This window comes from Salmo trutta, chromosome 33 (genome assembly GCF_901001165.1).
Source record: "Salmo trutta chromosome 33, fSalTru1.1, whole genome shotgun sequence".
Lineage (NCBI taxonomy): Eukaryota > Metazoa > Chordata > Actinopteri > Salmoniformes > Salmonidae > Salmo > Salmo trutta.
This window is the reverse complement of record NC_042989.1, coordinates 17,966,174-17,991,929: the sequence shown is the minus strand read 5'-3', so window position 1 is coordinate 17,991,929 and position 25,756 is coordinate 17,966,174. Positions and strand designations below refer to the sequence as shown.

Here is a 25,756-nt window from a genome sequence, read left to right as displayed (position 1 = left end):
ACACAATACCCATAATGATAAAACGCTAACATGGTTTTAGAAATGTTAGCTAATTTATTGAAAATAAAATCCGGAAATGTCTCATTTAGGTAAGTATTCACACCCCTTTGCTATGACACTCCAAATTGAGCTCCTGTGCATCCAATTTCCTTTGATTTTTCCTTGAGATGTCACTACTTGATTTGAGTCCACCGGTGGCCAATTAAATAGTTTGGACATGATTTAGAAAGAAACACATCTGTCTATATAAGGTCCCAAAGTTGACAGTGCATGTCAGAGCAGAAACTATACCATGAAGTCTAAGGAACTGTCTAGAACGCCGAGATAGAATTGTGATGAGGCATATATCTGGGGAAGGGTATAACATTTCTAGAGTGTTGAAAGTTTCCAACAGTGGTCTCCATTATCTGCCTAGAGCTGGCCGTCTGACCAAACTGAGCAATCGAGCAAGAAAGACCTTGGTCAGGGAAGTCACCAAGAATCCAAAGACCACTCTGACAGAACTACAGAGTTCCTTGGCTGAGATGGGAGAACCTGACAGAAGGTCTCTACAGCACTTTACCAATCTGGGCTTTATGGGAGAGTGGCCAGACGGAATCCACTCCTGAGAAAAGGCACATGACAGCACGCCTGGAGTTTGAAAAACGGCATGTGAAAGACTGAAAGCATATCTGCAGGGAAGAATGGGGGGAAATGACAAAATCCAGATGTGCAAAGCTGATATAGACATACCCAAGACCACTCAAAGCTGATATAGACATACCCCAGATCACTCAAAGCTGATATAGACATACCCAAGACCACTCAAAGCTGATATAGACATACCCCAGATCACTCAAAGCTGATATAGACATACCACAGATCACTCAAAGCTGATATAGACATACCCAAGACCACTCAAAGCTGATATAGACATACCCCAGATCACTCAAAGCTGATATAGACATACCCCAGATCACTCAAAGCTGATATAGACATACCCAAGACCACTCAAAGCTGATATAGACATACCCCAGATCACTCAAAGCTGATATAGACATACCCAAGACCACTCAAAGCTGATATAGACATACCCAAGACCACTCAAAGCTGATATAGACATACCCCAGACCACTCAAAGCTGATATAGACATACCCCAGATCACTCAAAGCTGATATAGACATACCCAAGACCACTCAAAGCTGATATAGACATACCCAAGACCACTCAAAGCTGTAATCGCCACCAAAGGTGCTTCTAAAAAGTATTGACTCGGGTGTGAATACTTATGTGAATATGTTATTTAATTTTAAAAACATTTGCAAAAATGTTTAAAAAAAAAAAAACTAAAAAAACATGTTTTCATTTTGTCATTATGGGCTATTGTTTGTAGATTGGTGAAAACATATATTTGAATCAATTTTGAATTCAGGCTGTAACACAAGAAAATGTAGAATAAGTCGAGGGGTATGGATACTTTCTGAAGGCACTCCATCTTTCAGGTGGTTATCGCTGGTGCCTACTACCCTAACTACTTTTCTCAAGGGGAAATGGATGAAGAGCTGGCCTCCAAAGACCTGTCAGGCCATGATCCCAAAAAAACTGTGCTGGTATGATGCCATTACCCCCTATCCCTGATTTATCAAATTCCTATGCATTCATGAATGGTGTTTGTATGTTGTGAATGCTAGATCACTGCCATGCTCTTTGATTGTCTCGTCTCAGGTGAGGAACCTGCCCCCCTACAGTTTCCTGTACTACAAGCAGCTGCAGTCCCTGTTCCGCCAGTGTGGCCAGGTCAAGTCCATAGCCTTCGATGGATCCAGGTAACAAACAGATCAAACCTCCGCTCGACTTAGAATAACTCATCATGTTACCTGTTTCATAGATAGATACTTCATAGATGTGTTGACCTAAATGGTCTTACATAGCTTATAGACTGCCCATAGTCCGTTGGTAAGACAGATAAACATTTGTTGTGTGTTCCTTCAGAGGGCATGTAGAGTTCTACCGGACGACAACCCGGGGGTCGGGGGTGCTCCCTGAGGTGTTACTGGCCCTCCTCCTGGCCCACCAGAGGCATCCTCTGGACCTGTTTGTGCATCCCAGTGACGAGGTGGAGACCTTTGCGGGGAACAGGACCATCTGCCACATGCGATACGCTCGGTAGGGAGCCTATACATCCTTCTCACACTACTAATCCACTCAGCTGGTACGCTCGGTAGGGAGACTATACATCCTTCTCACACTACTAATCCACTCAGCTGGTACGCTCGGTAGGGAGCCTATACATCCTTCTCACACTACTAATCCACTCAGCTGGTACGCTCGGTAGGGAGCCTATACATCCTTCTCACACTACTAATCCACTCAGCTGGTACGCTCGGTAGGGAGCCTATACATCCTTCTCACACTACTAATCCACTCAGCTGGTACGCTCGGTAGGGAGCCTATACATCCTTCTCACAATACTAATCCACTCAGCTGGTACGCTCGGTAGGGAGCCTATACATCCTTCTCACACTACTAATCCACTCAGCTGGTACGCTCGGTAGGGAGCCTATACATCCTTCTCACACTACTAATCCACTAAGCTGGTACGCTCGGTAGGGAGCCTATACATCCTTCTCACACTACTAATCCACTCAGCTGGTACGCTCGGTAGGGAGCCTATACATCCTTCTCACACTACTAAACCACTCAGCTGGTACGCTCGGTAGGGAGCCTATACACCCTTCTCACACTACTAATCCACTCAGCTGGTACGCTCGGTAGGGAGCCTATACATCCTTCTCACACTACTAATCCACTCAGCTGGTACGCTCGGTAGGGAGCCTATACATCCTTCTCACACTACTAATCCACTCAGCTGGTACGCTCGGTAGGGAGCCTATACATCCTTCTCACACTACTAATCCACTCAGCTGGTACGCTCGGTAGGGAGCCTATATATCCTTCTCACACTACTAATCCACTCAGCTGGTACGCTCGGTAGGGAGCCTATACATCCTTCTCACACTACTAATCCACTCAGCTGGTACGCTCGGTAGGGAGCCTATACATCCTTCTCACACTACTAATCCACTCAGCTGGTACGCTCGGTAGGGTGCCTATACATCCTTCTCACACTACTAATCCACTCAGCTGGTACGCTCGGTAGGGAGCCTATACATCCTTCTCACACTACTAATCCACTCAGCTGGTACGCTCGGTAGGGTGCCTATACATCCTTCTCACACTACTAATCCACTCAGCTGGTACGCTCGGTAGGGTGCCTATACATCCTTCTCACACTACTAATCCACTCAGCTGGTACGCTCGGTAGGGAGCCTATACATCCTTCTCACACTACTAATCCACTCAGCTGGTACGCTCGGTAGGGAGCCTATACATCCTTCTCACACTACTAATCCACTCAGCTGGTACGCTCGGTAAGGAGCCTATACATCCTTCTCACACTACTAATCCACTCAGCTGGTACGCTCGGTAGGGAGCCTATACATCCTTGTCACAACACTAATCCACTCAGCTGGTACGCTCGGTAGGGAGCCTATACATCCTTCTCATACTACTAATCCACTCAGCTGGTACGCTCGGTAGGGAGCCTATACATCCTTCTCACACTACTAAACCACTCAGCTGGTACGCTCGGTAGGGAGCCTATACATCCTTCTCACACTACTAATCCACTCAGCTGGTACGCTCGGTAGGGTGCCTATACATCCTTCTCACACTACTAATCCACTCAGCTGGTACGCTCGGTAGGGTGCCTATACATCCTTCTCACACTAAACCACTCAGCTGGTACGCTCGGTAGGGAGCCTATACATCCTTCTCACACTACTAATCCACTCAGCTGGTACGCTCGGTAGGGAGCCTATACATCCTTCTCACACTACTAATCCACTCAGCTGGTACGCTCGGTAGGGAGCCTATACATCCTTCTCACAATACTAATCCACTCAGCTGGTACGCTCGGTAGGGAGCCTATACATCCTTCTCACACTACTAAACCACTCAGCTGGTACGCTCGGTAGGGAGCCTATACATCCTTCTCACACTACTAATCCACTCAGCTGGTACGCTCGGTAGGGAGCCTATACATCCTTCTCACACTACTAATCCACTCAGCTGGTACGCTCGGTAGGGAGCCTATACACCCTTCTCACACTACTAATCCACTCAGCTGGTACGCTCGGTAGGGAGCCTATACACCCTTCTCACACTACTAATCCACTCAGCTGGTACGCTCGATAGGGAGCCTATACATCCTTCTCACACTACTAATCCACTCAGCTGGTACGCTCGGTAGGGAGCCTATACATCCTTCTCACACTACTAATCCACTCAGCTGGTACGCTCGGTAGGGAGCCTATACATCCTTCTCACACTACTAAACCACTCAGCTGGTACGCTCGGTAGGGAGCCTATACATCCTTCTCACACTACTAATCCACTCAGCTGGTACGCTCGGTAGGGTGCCTATACATCCTTCTCACACTACTAATCCACACAGCTGGTACGCTCGGTAGGGTGCCTATACATCTTTCTCACACTACTAATCCACTCAGCTGGTACGCTCGGTAGGGTGCCTATACTTCCTTCTCACACTACTAAACCACTCAGCTGGTACGCTCGGTAGGGAGCCTATACATCCTTCTCACACTACTAATCCACTCAGCTGGTACGCTCGGTAGGGAGCCTATACATCCTTCTCACACTACTAAACCACTCAGCTGGTACGCTCGGTAGGGAGCATATACATCCTTCTCACACTACTAAACCACTCAGCTGGTACGCTCGGTAGGGAGCATATACATCCTTCTCACACTACTAAACCACTCAGCTGGTACGCTCGGTAGGGAGCATATACATCCTTGTCACACTACTAATCCACTCAGCTGGTACGCTCGGTAGGGAGCCTATACATCCTTCTGACACTACTAAACCACTCAGCTGGTACGCTCGGTAGGGAGCCTATACATCCTTCTCACACTACTAATCCACTCAGCTGGTACGCTCGGTAGGGTGCCTATACATCCTTCTCACACTACTAATCCACTCAGCTGGTACGCTCGGTAGGGTGCCTATACATCCTTCTCACACTACTAATCCACTCAGCTGGTACGCTCGGTAGGGTGCCTATACATCCTTCTCACACTACTAAACCACTCAGCTGGTACGCTCGGTAGGGAGCCTATACATCCTTCTCACACTACTAATCCACTCAGCTGGTACGCTCGGTAGGGAGCCTATACATCCTTCTCACACTACTAATCCACTCAGCTGGTACGCTCGGTAGGGAGCCTATACATCCTTGTCACACTACTAATCCACTCAGCTGGTACGCTCGGTAGGGAGCCTATACATCCTTCTCACACTACTAATCCACTCAGCTGGTACGCTCGGTAGGGTGCCTATACATCCTTCTCACACTACTAATCCACTCAGCTGGTACGCTCGGTAGGGAGCCTATACATCCTTGTCACACTACTAAACCACTCAGCTGGTACGCTCGGTAGGGAGCCTATACATCCTTCTCACACTACTAAACCACTCAGCTGGTACGCTCGGTAGGGAGCCTATACATCCTTCTCACACTACTAATCCACTCAGCTGGTACGCTCGGTAGGGAGCCTATACATCCTTCTCACACTACTAAACCACTCAGCTGGTACGCTCGGTAGGGAGCCTATACATCCTTCTCACACTACTAAACCACTCAGCTGGTACGCTCGGTAGGGAGCCTATACATCCTTCTCACACTACTAATCCACTCAGCTGGTACGCTCGGTAGGGAGCCTATACATCCTTCTCACAATACTAATCCACTCAGCTGGTACGCTCGGTAGGGAGCCTATACATCCTTCTCACACTACTAATCCACTCAGCTGGTACGCTCGGTAGGGAGCCTATACATCCTTCTCACACTACTAATCCACTCAGCTGGTACGCTCGGTAGGGAGCCTATACACCCTTCTCACACTACTAATCCACTCAGCTGGTACGCTCGGTAGGGAGCCTATACACCCTTCTCACACTACTAATCCACTCAGCTGGTACGCTCGGTAGGGAGCCTATACACCCTTCTCACACTACTAATCCACTCAGCTGGTACGCTCGGTAGGGAGCCTATACACCCTTCTCACACTACTAATCCACTCAGCTGGTACGCTCGATAGGGAGCCTATACACCCTTCTCACACTACTAATCCACTCAGCTGGTACGCTCGGTAGGGAGCCTATACACCCTTCTCACACTACTAATCCACTCAGCTGGTACGCTCGGTAGGGAGCCTATACATCCTTCTCACACTACTAATCCACTCAGCTGGTACGCTCGGTAGGGAGCCTATACATCCTTCTCACACTACTAATCCACTCAGCTGGTACGCTCGGTAGGGTGCCTATACATCCTTCTCACACTACTAATCCACTCAGCTGGTACGCTCGGTAGGGTGCCTATACATCCTTCTCACACTACTAAACCACTCAGCTGGTACGCTCGGTAGGGAGCCTATACATCCTTCTCACACTACTAATCCACTCAGCTGGTACGCTCGGTAGGGAGCCTATACATCCTTCTCACACTACTAATCCACTCAGCTGGTACGCTCGGTAGGGAGCCTATACATCCTTCTCACACTACTAATCCACTCAGCTGGTACGCTCGGTAGGGAGCCTATACATCCTTCTCACACTACTAATCCACTCAGCTGGTACGCTCGGTAGGGAGCCTATACATCCTTCTCACACTACTAATCCACTCAGCTGGTACGCTCGGTAGGGAGCCTATACATCCTTCTCACACTACTAATCCACTCAGCTGGTACGCTCGGTAGGGAGCCTATACATCCTTCTCACACTACTAATCCACTCAGCTGGTACGCTCGGTAGGGTGCCTATACATCCTTCTCACACTACTAATCCACTCAGCTGGTACGCTCGGTAGGGAGCCTATACATCCTTCTCACACTACTAATCCACTCAGCTGGTACGCTCGGTAGGGAGCCTATACATCCTTCTCACACTACTAATCCACTCAGCTGGTACGCTCGGTAGGGAGCCTATACATCCTTCTCACACTACTAATCCACTCAGCTGGTACGCTCGGTAGGGAGCCTATACACCCTTCTCACACTACTAATCCACTCAGCTGGTACGCTCGGTAGGGAGCCTATACACCCTTCTCACACTACTAATCCACTCAGCTGGTACGCTCGATAGGGAGCCTATACACCCTTCTCACACTACTAATCCACTCAGCTGGTACGCTCGGTAGGGAGCCTATACATCCTTCTCACACTACTAATCCACTCAGCTGGTACGCTCGGTAGGGAGCCTATACATCCTTCTCACACTACTAATCCACTCAGCTGGTACGCTCGGTAGGGAGCCTATACATCCTTCTCACACTACTAATCCACTCAGCTGGTACGCTCGGTAGGGTGCCTATACATCCTTCTCACACTACTAATCCACTCAGCTGGTACGCTCGGTAGGGTGCCTATACATCCTTCTCACACTACTAAACCACTCAGCTGGTACGCTCGGTAGGGAGCCTATACATCCTTCTCACACTACTAATCCACTCAGCTGGTACGCTCGGTATGGAGCCTATACATCCTTCTCACACTACTAATCCACTCAGCTGGTACGCTCTGTAGGGAGCCTATACATCCTTCTCACACTACTAATCCACTCAGCTGGTACGCTCGGTAGGGAGCCTATACATCCTTCTCACACTACTAATCCACTCAGCTGGTACGCTCGGTAGGGAGCCTATACATCCTTCTCACACTACTAATCCACTCAGCTGGTACGCTCGGTAGGGATCCTATACATCCTTCTCACACTACTAATCCACTCAGCTGGTACGCTCGGTAGGGAGCCTATACATCCTTCTCACACTACTAATCCACTCAGCTGGTACGCTCGGTAGGGAGCCTATACATCCTTCTCACACTACTAATCCACTCAGCTGGTACGCTCGGTAGGGAGCCTATACATCCTTCTCACACTACTAATCCACTCAGCTGGTACGCTCGGTAGGGAGCCTATACATCCTTCTCACACTACTAAACCACTCAGCTGGTACGCTCGGTAGGGAGCCTATACATCCTTCTCACACTACTAAACCACTCAGCTGGTACGCTCGGTAGGGAGCCTATACATCCTTCTCACACTACTAATCCACTCAGCTGGTACGCTCGGTAGGGAGCCTATACATCCTTCTCACACTACTAAACCACTCAGCTGGTACGCTCGGTAGGGAGCATATACATCCTTCTCACACTACTAAACCACTCAGCTGGTACGCTCGGTAGGGAGCATATACATCCTTGTCACACTACTAATCCACTCAGCTGGTACGCTCGGTAGGGAGCCTATACATCCTTCTCACACTACTAATCCACTCAGCTGGTACGCTCGGTAGGGAGCCTATACATCCTTCTCACAATACTAATCCACTCAGCTGGTACGCTCGGTAGGGAGCCTATACATCCTTCTCACACTACTAAACCACTCAGCTGGTACGCTCGGTAGGGAGCCTATACATCCTTCTCACACTACTAATCCACTCAGCTGGTACGCTCGGTAGGGAGCCTATACATCCTTCTCACACTACTAATCCACTCAGCTGGTACGCTCGGTAGGGAGCCTATACACCCTTCTCACACTACTAATCCACTCAGCTGGTACGCTCGGTAGGGAGCCTATACACCCTTCTCACACTACTAATCCACTCAGCTGGTACGCTCGATAGGGAGCCTATACATCCTTCTCACACTACTAATCCACTCAGCTGGTACGCTCGGTAGGGAGCCTATACATCCTTCTCACACTACTAATCCACTCAGCTGGTACGCTCGGTAGGGAGCCTATACATCCTTCTCACACTACTAAACCACTCAGCTGGTACGCTCGGTAGGGAGCCTATACATCCTTCTCACACTACTAATCCACTCAGCTGGTACGCTCGGTAGGGTGCCTATACATCCTTCTCACACTACTAATCCACTCAGCTGGTACGCTCGGTAGGGTGCCTATACATCCTTCTCACACTACTAATCCACTCAGCTGGTACGCTCGGTAGGGAGCCTATACATCCTTGTCACACTACTAAACCACTCAGCTGGTACGCTCGGTAGGGAGCCTATACATCCTTCTCACACTACTAAACCACTCAGCTGGTACGCTCGGTAGGGAGCCTATACATCCTTCTCACACTACTAATCCACTCAGCTGGTACGCTCGGTAGGGAGCCTATACATCCTTCTCACACTACTAAACCACTCAGCTGGTACGCTCGGTAGGGAGCCTATACATCCTTCTCACACTACTAAACCACTCAGCTGGTACGCTCGGTAGGGAGCCTATACATCCTTCTCACACTACTAATCCACTCAGCTGGTACGCTCGGTAGGGAGCCTATACATCCTTCTCACAATACTAATCCACTCAGCTGGTACGCTCGGTAGGGAGCCTATACATCCTTCTCACACTACTAATCCACTCAGCTGGTACGCTCGGTAGGGAGCCTATACATCCTTCTCACACTACTAATCCACTCAGCTGGTACGCTCGGTAGGGAGCCTATACACCCTTCTCACACTACTAATCCACTCAGCTGGTACGCTCGGTAGGGAGCCTATACACCCTTCTCACACTACTAATCCACTCAGCTGGTACGCTCGGTAGGGAGCCTATACACCCTTCTCACACTACTAATCCACTCAGCTGGTACGCTCGGTAGGGAGCCTATACACCCTTCTCACACTACTAATCCACTCAGCTGGTACGCTCGATAGGGAGCCTATACACCCTTCTCACACTACTAATCCACTCAGCTCGTACGCTCGGTAGGGAGCCTATACACCCTTCTCACACTACTAATCCACTCAGCTGGTACGCTCGGTAGGGAGCCTATACATCCTTCTCACACTACTAATCCACTCAGCTGGTACGCTCGGTAGGGAGCCTATACATCCTTCTCACACTACTAATCCACTCAGCTGGTACGCTCGGTAGGGTGCCTATACATCCTTCTCACACTACTAATCCACTCAGCTGGTACGCTCGGTAGGGTGCCTATACATCCTTCTCACACTACTAAACCACTCAGCTGGTACGCTCGGTAGGGAGCCTATACATCCTTCTCACACTACTAATCCACTCAGCTGGTACGCTCGGTAGGGAGCCTATACATCCTTCTCACACTACTAATCCACTCAGCTGGTACGCTCGGTAGGGAGCCTATACATCCTTCTCACACTACTAATCCACTCAGCTGGTACGCTCGGTAGGGAGCCTATACATCCTTCTCACACTACTAATCCACTCAGCTGGTACGCTCGGTAGGGAGCCTATACATCCTTCTCACACTACTAATCCACTCAGCTGGTACGCTCGGTAGGGAGCCTATACATCCTTCTCACACTACTAATCCACTCAGCTGGTACGCTCGGTAGGGAGCCTATACATCCTTCTCACACTACTAATCCACTCAGCTGGTACGCTCGGTAGGGAGCCTATACATCCTTCTCACACTACTAATCCACTCAGCTGGTACGCTCGGTAGGGAGCCTATACATCCTTCTCACACTACTAATCCACTCAGCTGGTACGCTCGGTAGGGAGCCTATACATCCTTCTCACAATACTAATCCACTCAGCTGGTACGCTCGGTAGGGAGCCTATACATCCTTCTCACACTACTAATCCACTCAGCTGGTACGCTCGGTAGGGAGCCTATACACCCTTCTCACACTACTAATCCACTCAGCTGGTACGCTCGGTAGGGAGCCTATACACCCTTCTCACACTACTAATCCACTCAGCTGGTACGCTCGATAGGGAGCCTATACACCCTTCTCACACTACTAATCCACTCAGCTGGTACGCTCGGTAGGGAGCCTATACATCCTTCTCACACTACTAATCCACTCAGCTGGTACGCTCGGTAGGGAGCCTATACATCCTTCTCACACTACTAATCCACTCAGCTGGTACGCTCGGTAGGGAGCCTATACATCCTTCTCACACTACTAATCCACTCAGCTGGTACGCTCGGTAGGGTGCCTATACATCCTTCTCACACTACTAATCCACTCAGCTGGTACGCTCGGTAGGGTGCCTATACATCCTTCTCACACTACTAAACCACTCAGCTGGTACGCTCGGTAGGGAGCCTATACATCCTTCTCACACTACTAATCCACTCAGCTGGTACGCTCGGTATGGAGCCTATACATCCTTCTCACACTACTAATCCACTCAGCTGGTACGCTCTGTAGGGAGCCTATACACCCTTCTCACACTACTAATCCACTCAGCTGGTACGCTCGGTAGGGAGCCTATACACCCTTCTCACACTACTAATCCACTCAGCTGGTACGCTCGATAGGGAGCCTATACACCCTTCTCACACTACTAATCCACTCAGCTGGTACGCTCGGTAGGGAGCCTATACATCCTTCTCACACTACTAATCCACTCAGCTGGTACGCTCGGTAGGGAGCCTATACATCCTTCTCACACTACTAATCCACTCAGCTGGTACGCTCGGTAGGGAGCCTATACATCCTTCTCACACTACTAATCCACTCAGCTGGTACGCTCGGTAGGGTGCCTATACATCCTTCTCACACTACTAATCCACTCAGCTGGTACGCTCGGTAGGGTGCCTATACATCCTTCTCACACTACTAAACCACTCAGCTGGTACGCTCGGTAGGGAGCCTATACATCCTTCTCACACTACTAATCCACTCAGCTGGTACGCTCGGTATGGAGCCTATACATCCTTCTCACACTACTAATCCACTCAGCTGGTACGCTCTGTAGGGAGCCTATACATCCTTCTCACACTACTAATCCACTCAGCTGGTACGCTCGGTAGGGAGCCTATACATCCTTCTCACACTACTAATCCACTCAGCTGGTACGCTCGGTAGGGAGCCTATACATCCTTCTCACACTACTAATCCACTCAGCTGGTACGCTCGGTAGGGATCCTATACATCCTTCTCACACTACTAATCCACTCAGCTGGTACGCTCGGTAGGGAGCCTATACATCCTTCTCACACTACTAATCCACTCAGCTGGTACGCTCGGTAGGGAGCCTATACATCCTTCTCACACTACTAATCCACTCAGCTGGTACGCTCGGTAGGGAGCCTATACATCCTTCTCACACTACTAATCCACTCAGCTGGTACGCTCGGTAGGGAGCATATACATCCTTCTCACACTACTAAACCACTCAGCTGGTACGCTCGGTAGGGAGCATATACATCCTTGTCACACTACTAATCCACTCAGCTGGTACGCTCGGTAGGGAGCCTATACATCCTTCTCACACTACTAATCCACTCAGCTGGTACGCTCGGTAAGGGAGCCTATACATCCTTCTCACACTACTAATCCACTCAGCTGGTACGCTCGGTAGGAGCATATACATCCTTCTCACACTACTAAACCACTCAGCTGGTACGCTCGTTAGGGAGCCTATACATCCTTCTCACACTACTAATCCACTCAGCTGGTACGCTCGGTAGGGAGCCTATACATCCTTCTCACACTACTAATCCACTCAGCTGGTACGCTCGGTAGGGAGCCTATACATCCTTCTCAGCACTACTAAACCACTCAGCTGGTACGCTCGGTAGGGAGGCCTATACATCCTTCTCACACTACTAATCCACTCAGCTGGTACCTCGGTAGGGTGCCTATACATCCTTCTCACACTACTAATCCACTCAGCTGGTACGCTCGGTAGGGTGCCTATACATCCTTCTCACACTAACCACTCAGCTGGTACGCTCGGTAGGGAGCCTATACAATCCTTCTCACACTACTAATCCACTCAGCTGGTACGCTCGGTAGGGAGCCTATACATCCTTCTCACACTACTAATCCACTCAGCTGGTACGCTCGGTAGGGAGCCTATACATCCTTCTCACAATACTAATCCACTCAGCTGGTACGCTCTGGTAGGGAGACCTATACATCCTTCTCACACTACTAAACCACTCAGCTGGTACGCCTCGGTAGGGAGCCTATACATCCTTCTCACACTACTAATCCACTCAGCTGGTACGCTCGGTAGGGAGCCTATACCTCCTTCTCACACTACTAATCCACTCAGCTGGTACGCTCGGTAGGGAGCCTATACACCCTTCTCACACTACTAATCCACTCAGCTGGTACGCTCGGTAGGAGCCTATACACCCTTCTCACACTACTAATCCACTCAGCTGGTACGCTCGATAGGGAGCCTATACATCCTTCTCACACTACTAATCCCTCAGCTGGTACGCATCGGTAGGGAGCCTATACATCCTTCTCACACTACTATCCAATCAGCTGGTACGTCTCGTTACGGGAGCCTATACATCATTCTCACACTACTAAACCACTCAGCTGGTAGCGAGGTAGGGAGCCTATACATCAGTATCACTACTAAATACACTCAGCTGTACGATCGGTTAGGTGCTATACATCCTTCTCAACTACTAATCACACAGCGACGCTCCGGTTAGGGGCTAAAAAATTTCTCACACGACGAATCCCACTCAGCTGTTACGCTCGGTTATGGAAATATACATCCTTTCTCACACTACAAACCACTAGCTGGTACGCTCGGTATGGAGATATACATCCTTGTACATACTAATCCACTCAGCTTTGTAAGCTCGGTAGGGAGCCTAACATCATTTCTCACACTACTAATACACTCAGCTGGTACGCTCGATAGGGAAGCCTATACCATCCCTTCTCACACTACTAATTACACTCAGCTGGTACGCTCGGTAGGGGCTATCCATCCTTCCTCACACTACTAATCCACTCAGCTGGTACGCTCGGTAGGGAGCCTATACACCTTCTCACACTACTAATCCACTCAGCTGGTACGCTCGATAGGGAGCCTATACATCCTTCTCACACTACTAATCCACTCAGCTGGTACGCTCGGTAGGGAGCCTATACATCCTTCTCACACTACTAATCCACTCAGCTGGTACGCTCGGTAGGGAGCCTATACATCCTTCTCACACTACTAAACCACTCAGCTGGTACGCTCGGTAGGGAGCCTATACATACCTTCTCACACTACTAATCCACTCAGCTGGTACGCTCGGTAGGGTGCCTAGTACATCCTTCTCACACTACTAATCCACACAGGCTGGTACGCTCGGTAGGGTGCCTATACATCCTTCTCACACTACTAATCCACTCAGCTGGTACGCTCGGTAGGGTGCCTATACATCCTTCTCACACTAAACCACTCAGCTGGTACGCTCGGTAGGGAGCCTATACATCCTTCTCACACTACTAATCCACTCAGCTGGTACGCTCGGTAGGGAGCCTATACATCCTTCTCACACTACTAATCCACTCAGCTGGTACGCTCGGTAGGGAGCCTATACATCCTTCTCACACTACTAATCCCTCAGCTGGTACGCTCGGTAGGGAGCCTATACATCCTTCTCACACTACTAAACCACTCAGCTGGTACGCTCGGTAGGGAGCCTATACATCCTTCTCACACTACTAATCCACTCAGCTGGTACGCTCGGTAGGGAGCCTATACATCCTTCTCACACTACTAATCCACTCAGCTGGTACGCTCGGTAGGGAGCCTATACACCCTTCTCACACTACTAATCCACTCAGCTGGTACGCTCGGTAGGGAGCCTATACACCCTTCTCACACTACTAATCCACTCAGCTGGTACGCTCGATAGGGAGCCTATACATCCTTCTCACACTACTAATCCACTCAGCTGGTACGCTCGGTAGGGAGCCTATACATCCTTCTCACACTACTAATCCACTCAGCTGGTACGCTCGGTAGGGAGCCTATACATCCTTCTCACACTACTAAACCACTCAGCTGGTACGCTCGGTAGGGAGCCTATACATCCTTCTCACACTACTAATCCACTCAGCTGGTACGCTCGGTAGGGTGCCTATACATCCTTCTCACACTACTAATCCACTCAGCTGGTACGCTCGGTAGGGTGCCTATACATCCTTCTCACACTAAACCACTCAGCTGGTACGCTCGGTAGGGAGCCTATACATCCTTCTCACACTACTAATCCACTCAGCTGGTACGCTCGGTAGGGAGCCTATACATCCTTCTCACACTACTAATCCACTCAGCTGGTACGCTCGGTAGGGAGCCTATACATCCTTCTCACAATACTAATCCACTCAGCTGGTACGCTCGGTAGGGAGCCTATACATCCTTCTCACACTACTAAACCACTCAGCTGGTACGCTCGGTAGGGAGCCTATACATCCTTCTCACACTACTAATCCACTCAGCTGGTACGCTCGGTAGGGAGCCTATACATCCTTCTCACACTACTAATCCACTCAGCTGGTACGCTCGGTAGGGAGCCTATACATCCCTTCTCACACTACTAATCCACTCAGCTGGTACGCTCGGTAGGGAGCCTATACATCCTTCTCACACTACTAATCCACTCAGCTGGTACGCTCGGTAGGGAGCCTATACATCCTTCTCACACTACTAATCCACTCAGCTGGTACGCTCGGTAGGGAGCCTATACATCCTTCTCACACTACTAATCCACTCAGCTGGTACGCTCGGTAGGGAGCCTATACATCCTTCTCACACTACTAATCCACTCAGCTGGTACGCTCGGTAGGGAGCCTATACATCCTTCTCACACTACTAATCCACTCAGCTGGTACGCTCGGTAGGGAGCCTATACATCCTTCTCACACTACTAATCCACTCAGCTGGTACGCTCGGTAGGGAGCCTATACATCCTTCTCACACTACTAATCCACTCAGCTGGTACGCTCGGTAGGGAGCCTATACATCCTTCTCACACTACTAAACCACTCAGCTGGTACGCTCGGTAGGGAGCCTATACATCCTTCTCACACTACTAATCCACTCAGCTGGTACGCTCGGTAGGGTGCCTATACATCCTTCTCACACTACTAATCCACTCAGCTGGTACGCTCGGTAGGGAGCCTATACATCCTTCTCACACTACTAACCACTCAGCTGGTACGCTCGGTAGGGAGCCTATACATCCTTCTCACACTACTAATCCACTCAGCTGGTACGCTCGGTAGGGAGCCTATACATCCTTCTCACACTACTAATCCACTCAGCTGGTACGCTCGGTAGGGAGCCTATACATCCTTCTCACACTACTAATCCACTCAGCTGGTACGCTCGGTAGGGAGCCTATACATCCTTCTCACACTACTAACCACTCAGCTGGTACGCTCGGTAGGGAGCCTATACATCCTTCTCACACTACTAATCCACTCAGCTGGTACGCTCGGTAGGGAGCCTATACATCCTTCTCACACTACTAATCCACTCAGCTGGTACGCTCGGTAGGGAGCCTATACACCCTTCTCACACTACTAATCCACTCAGCTGGTACGCTCGGTAGGGGAGCCTATACATCCTTCTCACACTACTAATCCACTCAGCTGGTACGCTCGGTAGGGAGCCTATACATCCTTCTCACACTACTAATCCACTCAGCTGGTACGCTCGGTAGGGAGCCTATACCTCCTTCTCACACTACTAATCCACTCAGCTGGTACGCTCGGTAGGGAGCCTATACATCCTTCTCACACTACTAATCCACTCAGCTGGTACGCTCGGTAGGGAGCCTATACATCCTTCTCACACGTACTATCCACTCAGCTGGTACGCTCGGTAGGGAGCCTATACATCCTTGCTCACACTACTAATCCACTCAGCTGGTACGCTCGGATAGGGAGCCTATACATCCTTGCTCACACTACTAATCCACTCAGCTGGTACGCTCGGTAGGGAGCCTATACATCCTTCTCACACTACTAAATCCACTCAGCTGGTACGCTCGGTAGGGAGTCCTATACATCCTTCTCACACTACTAATCCACTCAGCTGGTACGCTCGGTAGGGAGCCTATACATCCTTCTCACACTACTAATCCACTCAGCTGGTACGCTCGGTAGGGAGCCTATACATCCTTCTCACACTACTAAATCCACTCAGCTGGTACGCTCGGTAGGGTGCCTATACATCCTTCTCACACTACTAATCCACTCAGCTGGTACGCTCGGTAGGGTGCCTATACATCCTTCTCACACTACTAATCCACTCAGCTGGTACGCTCGGTAGGGAGGCCTATACATCCTTCTCACACTACTAATCCACTCAGCTGGTACGCTCGGTAGGGAGCCTATACATCCTTCTCACACTACTAATCCACTCAGCTGGTACGCTCGGTAGGGAGCCTATACATCCTTCTCACACTACTAATCCACTCAGCTGGTACGCTCGGTAGGGAGCCTATACATCCTTCTCACACTAAACCACTCAGCTGGTACGCTCAGTAAGGGAGACTATACCTCCTTCTCACACTACTAATCCACTCAGCTGGTACGCTCGGTAGGGAGCCTATACATCCTTCTCACACTACTAATCCACTCAGCTGGTACGCTCGGTAGGGAGCCTATACATCCTTCTCACACTACTAATCCACTCAGCTGGTACGCTCGGTAGGGAGCCTATACACCCTTCTCACACTACTAATCCACTCAGCTGGTACGCTCGGTAGGGAGCCTATACACCCTTCTCACACTACTAATCCACTCAGCTGGTACGCTCGATAGGGAGCCTATACATCCTTCTCACACTACTAATCCACTCAGCTGGTACGCTCGGTAGGGAGCCTATACATCCTTCTCACACTACTAATCCACTCAGCTGGTACGCTCGGTAGGGAGCCTATACATCCTTCTCACACTACTAAACCACTCAGCTGGTACGCTCGGTAGGGGCCTATACATCCTTCTCACACTACTAATCCACTCAGCTGGTACGCTCGGTAGGGTGCCTATACATCCTTCTCACACTACTAATCCACACAGCTGGTACGCTCGGTAGGGTGCCTATACATCTTTCTCACACTACTAATCCACTCAGCTGGTACGCTCGGTAGGGAGCATATACATCCTTCTCACACTACTAAACCACTCAGCTGGTACGCTCGGTAGGGAGCATATACATCCTTGTCACACTACTAATCCACTCAGCTGGTACGCTCGGTAGGGAGCCTATACATCCTTCTCACACTACTAATCCACTCAGCTGGTACGCTCGGTAGGGAGCCTATACATCCTTCTCACACTACTAATCCACTCAGCTGGTACGCTCGGTAGGGAGCCTATACACCCTTCTCACACTACTAATCCACTCAGCTGGTACGCTCGGTAGGGAGCCTATACACCCTTCTCACACTACTAATCCACTCAGCTGGTACGCTCGATAGGGAGCCTATACATCCTTCTCACACTACTAATCCACTCAGCTGGTACGCTCGGTAGGGAGCCTATACATCCTTCTCACACTACTAATCCACTCAGCTGGTACGCTCGGTAGGGAGCCTATACATCCTTCTCACACTACTAATCCACTCAGCTGGTACGCTCGGTAGGGAGCCTATACATCCTTCTCACACTACTAATCCACTCAGCTGGTACGCTCGGTAGGGTGCCTATACATCCTTCTCACACTACTAATCCACTCAGCTGGTACGCTCGGTAGGGAGCCTATACATCCCTTCTCACACTACTAATCCACTCAGCTGGTACGCTCGGTAGGGTAGCCTATACATCCTTCTCACACTACTAATCCACTCAGCTGGTACGCTCGGTAGGGTAGCCTATACATCCTTCTCACACTACTAATCCACTCAGCTGGTACGCTCGTAGGGAGCCTATACATCCTTCTCACACTACTAATCCACTCAGCTGGTACGCTCGGTAGGGAGCCTATACATCCTTCTCACACTACTAATCCACTCAGCTGGTACGCTCGGTAGGGAGCCTATACATCCTTCTCACACTACTAATCCACTCAGCTGGTACGCTCGGTAGGGAGCCTATACATCCTTCTCACACTACTAATCCACTCAGCTGGTACGCTCGGTAGGGAGCCTATACATCCTTCTCACACTACTAAATCCACTCAGCTGGTACGCTCGGTAGGGAGCCTATACATCCTTCTCACACTACTAATCCACTCAGCTGGTACGCTCGGTAGGGAGCCTATACACCCTTCTCACACTACTAATCCACTCAGCTGGTACGCTCGGTAGGGAGCCTATACACCCTTCTCACACTACTAATCCACTCAGCTGGTACGCTCGATAGGGAGCCTATACATCCTTCTCACACTACTAATCCACTCAGCTGGTACGCTCGGTAGGGAGCCTATACATCCTTCTCACACTACTAATCCACTCAGCTGGTACGCTCGGTAGGGAGCCTATACATCCTTCTCACACTACTAACCACTCAGCTGTACGCTCGGTAGGGAGCCTATACATCCTTCTCACACTACTAATCCACTCAGCTGGTACGCTCGGTAGGGTGCTATACATCCTTCTCACACTACTAATCCACTCAGCTGGTACGCTCGGTAGGGTGCCTATACATCCTTCTCACACTAAACCACTCAGCTGGTACGCTCGGTAGGGAGCCTATACATCCTTCTCACACTACTAATCCACTCAGCTGGTACGCTCGGTAGGGAGCCTATACATCCTTCTCACACTACTAATCCACTCAGCTGGTACGCTCGGTAGGGAGCCTATACATCCTTCTCACAATACTAATCCACTCAGCTGGTACGCTCGGTAGGGAGCCTATACATCCTTCTCACACTACTAAACCACTCAGCTGGTACGCTCGGTAGGGAGCCTATACATCCTTCTCACACTACTAATCCACTCAGCTGGTACGCTCGGTAGGGAGCCTATACATCCTTCTCACACTACTAATCCACTCAGCTGGTACGCTCGGTAGGAGCCTATACATCCTTCTCACACTACTAATCCACTCAGCTGGTACGCTCGGTAGGGAGCCTATACCCTTCTCACACTACTAATCCACTCAGCTGGTACGCTCGGTAGGAGCCTATACATCCTTCTACACTACTAATCCACTCAGCTGGTACGCTCGGGAGGAGCCTATACATCCTTCTCACACTACTAATCCACTCAGCTGGTACGCTCGGTAGGGAGCCTATACATCCTTCTCACACTACTAATCCACTCAGCTGGTACGCTCGGTAGGGAGCCTATACATCCTTCTCACACTACTAATCCACTCAGCTGGTACGCTCGGTAGGAGCCTATACATCCTTCTCACACTACTAATCCACTCAGCTGGTACGCTCGGTAGGGAGCCTATACATCCTTCTCACACTACTAATCCACTCAGCTGGTACGCTCGGTAGGGAGCCTATACATCCTTCTCACACTACTAATCCACTCAGCTGGTACGCTCGTAGGGAGCCTATACATCCCTCGCACACTACTAATCCACTCAGCTGGTACGCTCGGTAGGGTGCCTATACATCCTTCTCACACTACTATCCACTCAGCTGGGTACGCTCGGTAGGGTGCCTATACATCCTTCTCACACTACTAATCCACTCAGCTGGTACGCTCGGTAGGGAGCCTATACATCCTTCTCACACTACTAATCCACTCAGCTGGTACGCTCGGTAGGGAGCCTATACATCCTTCTCACACTACTAATCCACTCAGCTGGTACGCTCGGTAGGGAGCCTATACATCCTTCTCACACTACTAAACCACTCAGCTGGTACGCTCGGTAGGGAGCCTATACATCCTTCTCACACTACTAATCCACTCAGCTGGTACGCTCGGTAGGGAGCCTATACATCCTTCTCACACTACTAATCCACTCAGCTGGTACGCTCGGTAGGGAGCCTATACACCTTCTCACACTACTAATCCACTCAGCTGGTACGCTCGGTAGGGAGCCTATACACCCCTTCTCACACTACTAATCCACTCAGCTGGTACGCTCGGTAGGGAGCCTATACATCCTTCTCACACTACTAATCCACTCAGCTGGTACGCTCGTTAGGGAGCCTATACATCCTTCTCACACTACTAATCCACTCAGCTGGTACGCTCGGTAGGGAGCCTATACATCCTTCTCACACTACTAAACCACTCAGCTGGTACGCTCGGTAGGGAGCCTATACATCCTTCTCACACTACTAATCCACTCAGCTGGTACGCTCGGTAGGGTGCCTATACATCCTTCTCACACTACTAATCCACACAGCTGGTACGCTCGGTAGGGTGCCTATACATCTTTCTCACACTACTAATCCACTCAGCTGGTACGCTCGGTAGGGTGCCTATACTTCCTTCTCACACTACTAAACCACTCAGCTGGTACGCTCGGTAGGGAGGCCTATACATCCTTCTCACACTACTAATCCACTCAGCTGGTACGCTCGGTAGGGAGCCTATACATCCTTCTCACACTACTAAACCACTCAGCTGGTACGCTCGGTAGGGAGCATATACATCCTTCTCACACTACTAAACCACTCAGCTGGTACGCTCGGTAGGGAGCATATACATCCTTCTCACACTACTAAACCACTCAGCTGGTACGCTCGGTAGGGAGCATATACATCCTTGTCACACTACTAATCCACTCAGCTGGTACGCTCGGTAGGGAGCCTATACATCCTTCTGACACTACTAACCACTCAGCTGGTACGCTCGGTAGGGAGCCTATACATCCTTCTCACACTACTAATCCACTCAGCTGGTACGCTCGGTAGGGTGCCTATACATCCTTCTCACACTACTAATCCACTCAGCTGGTACGCTCGGTAGGGTGCCTATACATCCTTCTCACACTACTAATCCACTCAGCTGGTACGCTCGGTAGGGTGCCTATACATCCTTCTCACACTACTAAACCACTCAGCTGGTACGCTCGGTAGGGAGCCTATACATCCTTCTCACACTACTAATCCACTCAGCTGGTACGCTCGGTAGGGAGCCTATACATCCTTCTCACACTACTAATCCACTCAGCTGGTACGCTCGGTAGGGAGCCTATACATCCTTGTCACACTACTAATCCACTCAGCTGGTACGCTCGTAGGGAGCCTATACATCCTTCTCACACTACTAATCCACTCAGCTGGTACGCTCGGTAGGGTGCCTATACATCCTTCTCACACTACTAATCCACTCAGCTGGTACGCTCGGTAGGGAGCCTATACATCCTTGTCACACTACTAAACCACTCAGCTGGTACGCTCGGTAGGGAGGCCTATACATCCTTCTCACACTACTAAACCACTCAGCTGGTACGCTCGGTAGGGAGCCTATACATCCTTCTCACACTACTAATCCACTCAGCTGGTACGCTCGGTAGGGAGCCTATACATCCTTCTCACACTACTAAACCACTCAGCTGGTACGCTCGGTAGGGAGCCTATACATCCTTCTCACACTACTAAACCACTCAGCTGGTACGCTCGGTAGGGAGCCTATACATCCTTCTCACACTACTAATCCACTCAGCTGGTACGCTCGGTAGGGAGCCTATACATCCTTCTCACAATACTAATCCACTCAGCTGGTACGCTCGGTAGGGAGCCTATACATCCTTCTCACACTACTAATCCACTCAGCTGGTACGCTCGGTGTAGGAGAGCCTATACATCCTTCTCACACTACTAATCCACTCAGCTGGTACGCTCTGGTAGGGAGCCTATACACCCTTCTCACACTACTAATCCACTCAGCTGGTACGCTCGGTAGGGGAGCCTATACACCCTTCTCACACTACTAATCCACTCAGCTGTTACGCTCGGTAGGGAGCCTATACACCCTTCTCACACTACTAATCCACTCAGCTGGTACGCTCTGGTAGGGAGCCTATACACCCTTCTCACACTACTAATCCACTCAGCTGGTACGCTCGATAGGGAGCCTATACACCCTTCTCACACCTACTATCCACTCAGCTTGTACGCTCGGGTAGGGAGCCTATACACCCTTCTCACACTACTAATCCACTCAGCTGGTACGCTCGGTAGGAGCCTATACATCCTTCTCACACTACTAATCCACTCAGCTGGTACGCTCGGTAGGGAGCCTATACATCCTTCTCACACTACTAATCCACTCAGCTGTACGCTCGGTAGGGTGCCTATACATCCTTCTCACACTACTAATCCACTCAGCTGGTACGCTCGGTAGGGTGCCTAACATCCTTCTCACACTACTAAACCACTCAGCTGGTACGCTCGGTAGGGAGCCTATACATCCTTCTCACACTACTAATCCACTCAGCTGGTACGCTCGGTAGGAGCCTATACTCCTTCTCACACTACTAATCCACTCAGCTGGTACGCTCGTAGGAGCCTATACATCCTTCTCACACTACTAATCCACTCAGCTGGTACGCTCGGTAGGGAGCCTATACATCCTTCTCACACTACTAACCACTCAGCTGGTACGCTCGTAGGGAGCCTATACATCCTTCTCACACTACTAATCCACTCAGCTGGTACGCTCGGTAGGGAGCCTATACATCCTCTCAAACTACTAATCCACTCAGCTGGTACGCTCGGTAGGGAGCCTATACATCCTTCTCACACTACTAATCCACTCAGCTGGTACGCTCGGTAGGGAGCCTATACATCCTTCTCACACTACTAATCCACTCAGCTGGTACGCTCGGTAGGGAGCCTATCATCCTTCTCACACTACTAATCCACTCAGCTGGTACGCTCGGTAGGAGCCTATACATCCTTCTCACACTACTAATCCACTCAGCTGGTACGCTCGGTAGGGAAGCCTATACATCCTTCTCACACTACTAATCCACTCAGCTGGTACGCTCGGTAGGGAAGGCCTATACCCCCTTCTCACACTACTAATCCACTCAGCTGGTACGCTCGGTAGGGAGCCTATACACCTTCTCACACTACTAATCCCATCAGGCTGGTACGCTCGTAGGGAGCCTATACATCCACCTTCTCACACTACTGATCAAACAGGGTACGCTCAGGTAGGAGCCTATACACCCTTCTCACACTACTAATCCACTCAGCTGGTACGCTCGGTAAGGGAGCCTATACATCCTTCTCACACTACTAATCCACTCAGCTGGTACGCTCGGTAGGGAGCCTATACATCCTTCTCACACTACTAATCCACTCAGCTGGTACGCTCGGTAGGGAGCCTATACATCCTTCTCACACTACTAATCCACTCAGCTGGTACGCTCGGTAGGGTGCCTATACATCCTTCTCACACTACTAAGCCTCTCAGCTGGTACGCTCGGTAGGGAGCCTATACATCCTTCTCACACTACTAATCCACTCAGCTGGTACGCTCGGTAGGGAGCCTATACATCCTCTCACACTACTAATCCACTCAGCTGGTACGCTCGGTAGGGAGCCTATACATCCTTCTCACACTACTAATCCACTCAGCTGGTACGCTCGGTAGGGAGCCTATACATCCTTCTCACACTACTAATCCACTCAGCTGGTACGCTCGGTAGGGAGCCTATACATCCTTCTCACACTACTAATCCACTCAGCTGGTACGCTCGGTAGGGAGCCTATACATCCTTCTCACACTACTAATCCACTCAGCTGGTACGCTGCTACGCTTCGGTAGGGAGCCTATACATCCTTCTCCACTACTAATCCCACCTCAGCTGGTCACGCTCGGTAGGAGACCCCTATAACATCCTTCTCACACTCACTAATCCACTCAGCTGGTACGCTCGGTAGGGAGCCTATACATCCTTCTCACACTACTAATTCCACTCAGCTGGTACGCTCGGTAGGGAGCCTATACATCCTTCTCACACTACTAATCCACTCAGCTGGTACGCTCGGTAGGGAGCCTATACATCCTTCTCACACTTTCTAAACCACTCAGCTGTACGCTCGGTAGGGCGCCTATACATCCTTCTCACACTACTATCCACTCAGCTGGTACGCTCGGTAGGGAGCATATACATCCTTCTCACACTACTAAACCACTCAGCTGGGTACGCTCGGTAGGGAGCATATACATCCTTCTCACCACTACTAAACACTCAGCTGGTACGCCTCGGTAGGAGCCTATACATCCTTCTCACACTACTAATCCACTCAAGCTGGTACGCTCGGTAGGGAGCCTATACATCCTTCTCACACATACTAATCCACTCAGCTGGTACGCTCGTTAGGGAGCAATATACATCCTTCTCACACTACTAAACCACTCAGCTGGTACGCTCGTTAGGGAGCCTATACATCCTTCTCACACTACTATCCACTCAGCTGGTACGCTCGGTAGGGAGCCTATACATCCTTCTCACACTACTAAACCACTAGCTGGTACGCTCGGTAGGGAGCCTATACATCCTTCTCACACTACTAACCACTCAGCTGGTACGCTCGGTAGGTAGCCTATACATCCTTCTCACACTACTAATCCACTCAGCTGGTACGCTCGGTAGGGTGCCTATACATCCTTCTCACACTACTAATCCACTCAGCTGGTACGCTCGGTAGGGAGCCTATACATCCTTCTCACCACTAAACCACTCAGCTGGTACGCTCGGTAGGGAGCCTATACATCCTTCTCACACTACTAATCCACTCAGCTGGTACGCTCGGTAGGGAGCCTATACATCCTTCTCACACTACTAATCCACTCAGCTGGTACGCTCGGTAGGGAGCCTATACATCCTTCTCACAATACTAATCCACTCAGCTGGTACGCTCGGTAGGGAGCCTATACATCCTTCTCACACTGCTAAACCACTCAGCTGGTACGCTCGGTAGGGAGCCTATACATCCTTCTCACACTACTAATCCACCTAGCTGGTACGCTCGGTAGGGAGCCTATACATCCCTTCTCAC

The 25,756-nt window shown here is 50.1% G+C and overlaps 1 protein-coding gene across 1 annotated transcript in view; it reads left to right on the top strand.

Moving 5' to 3' along the window:
• The window catches only part of LOC115172538 (ATP-dependent RNA helicase TDRD9), a 58,916-nt gene that overhangs the window by 16,831 nt on the left and 16,329 nt on the right, over window positions 1–25,756 (top strand). Inside the window, exons 20-22 of the mRNA XM_029730082.1 lie at window positions 1,483–1,590; window positions 1,706–1,806; window positions 1,973–2,146. Of these exons, the coding sequence (XP_029585942.1) occupies window positions 1,483–1,590; window positions 1,706–1,806; window positions 1,973–2,146 (383 nt within the window). The remainder of the gene's footprint in view (window positions 1–1,482; window positions 1,591–1,705; window positions 1,807–1,972; window positions 2,147–25,756) is intronic.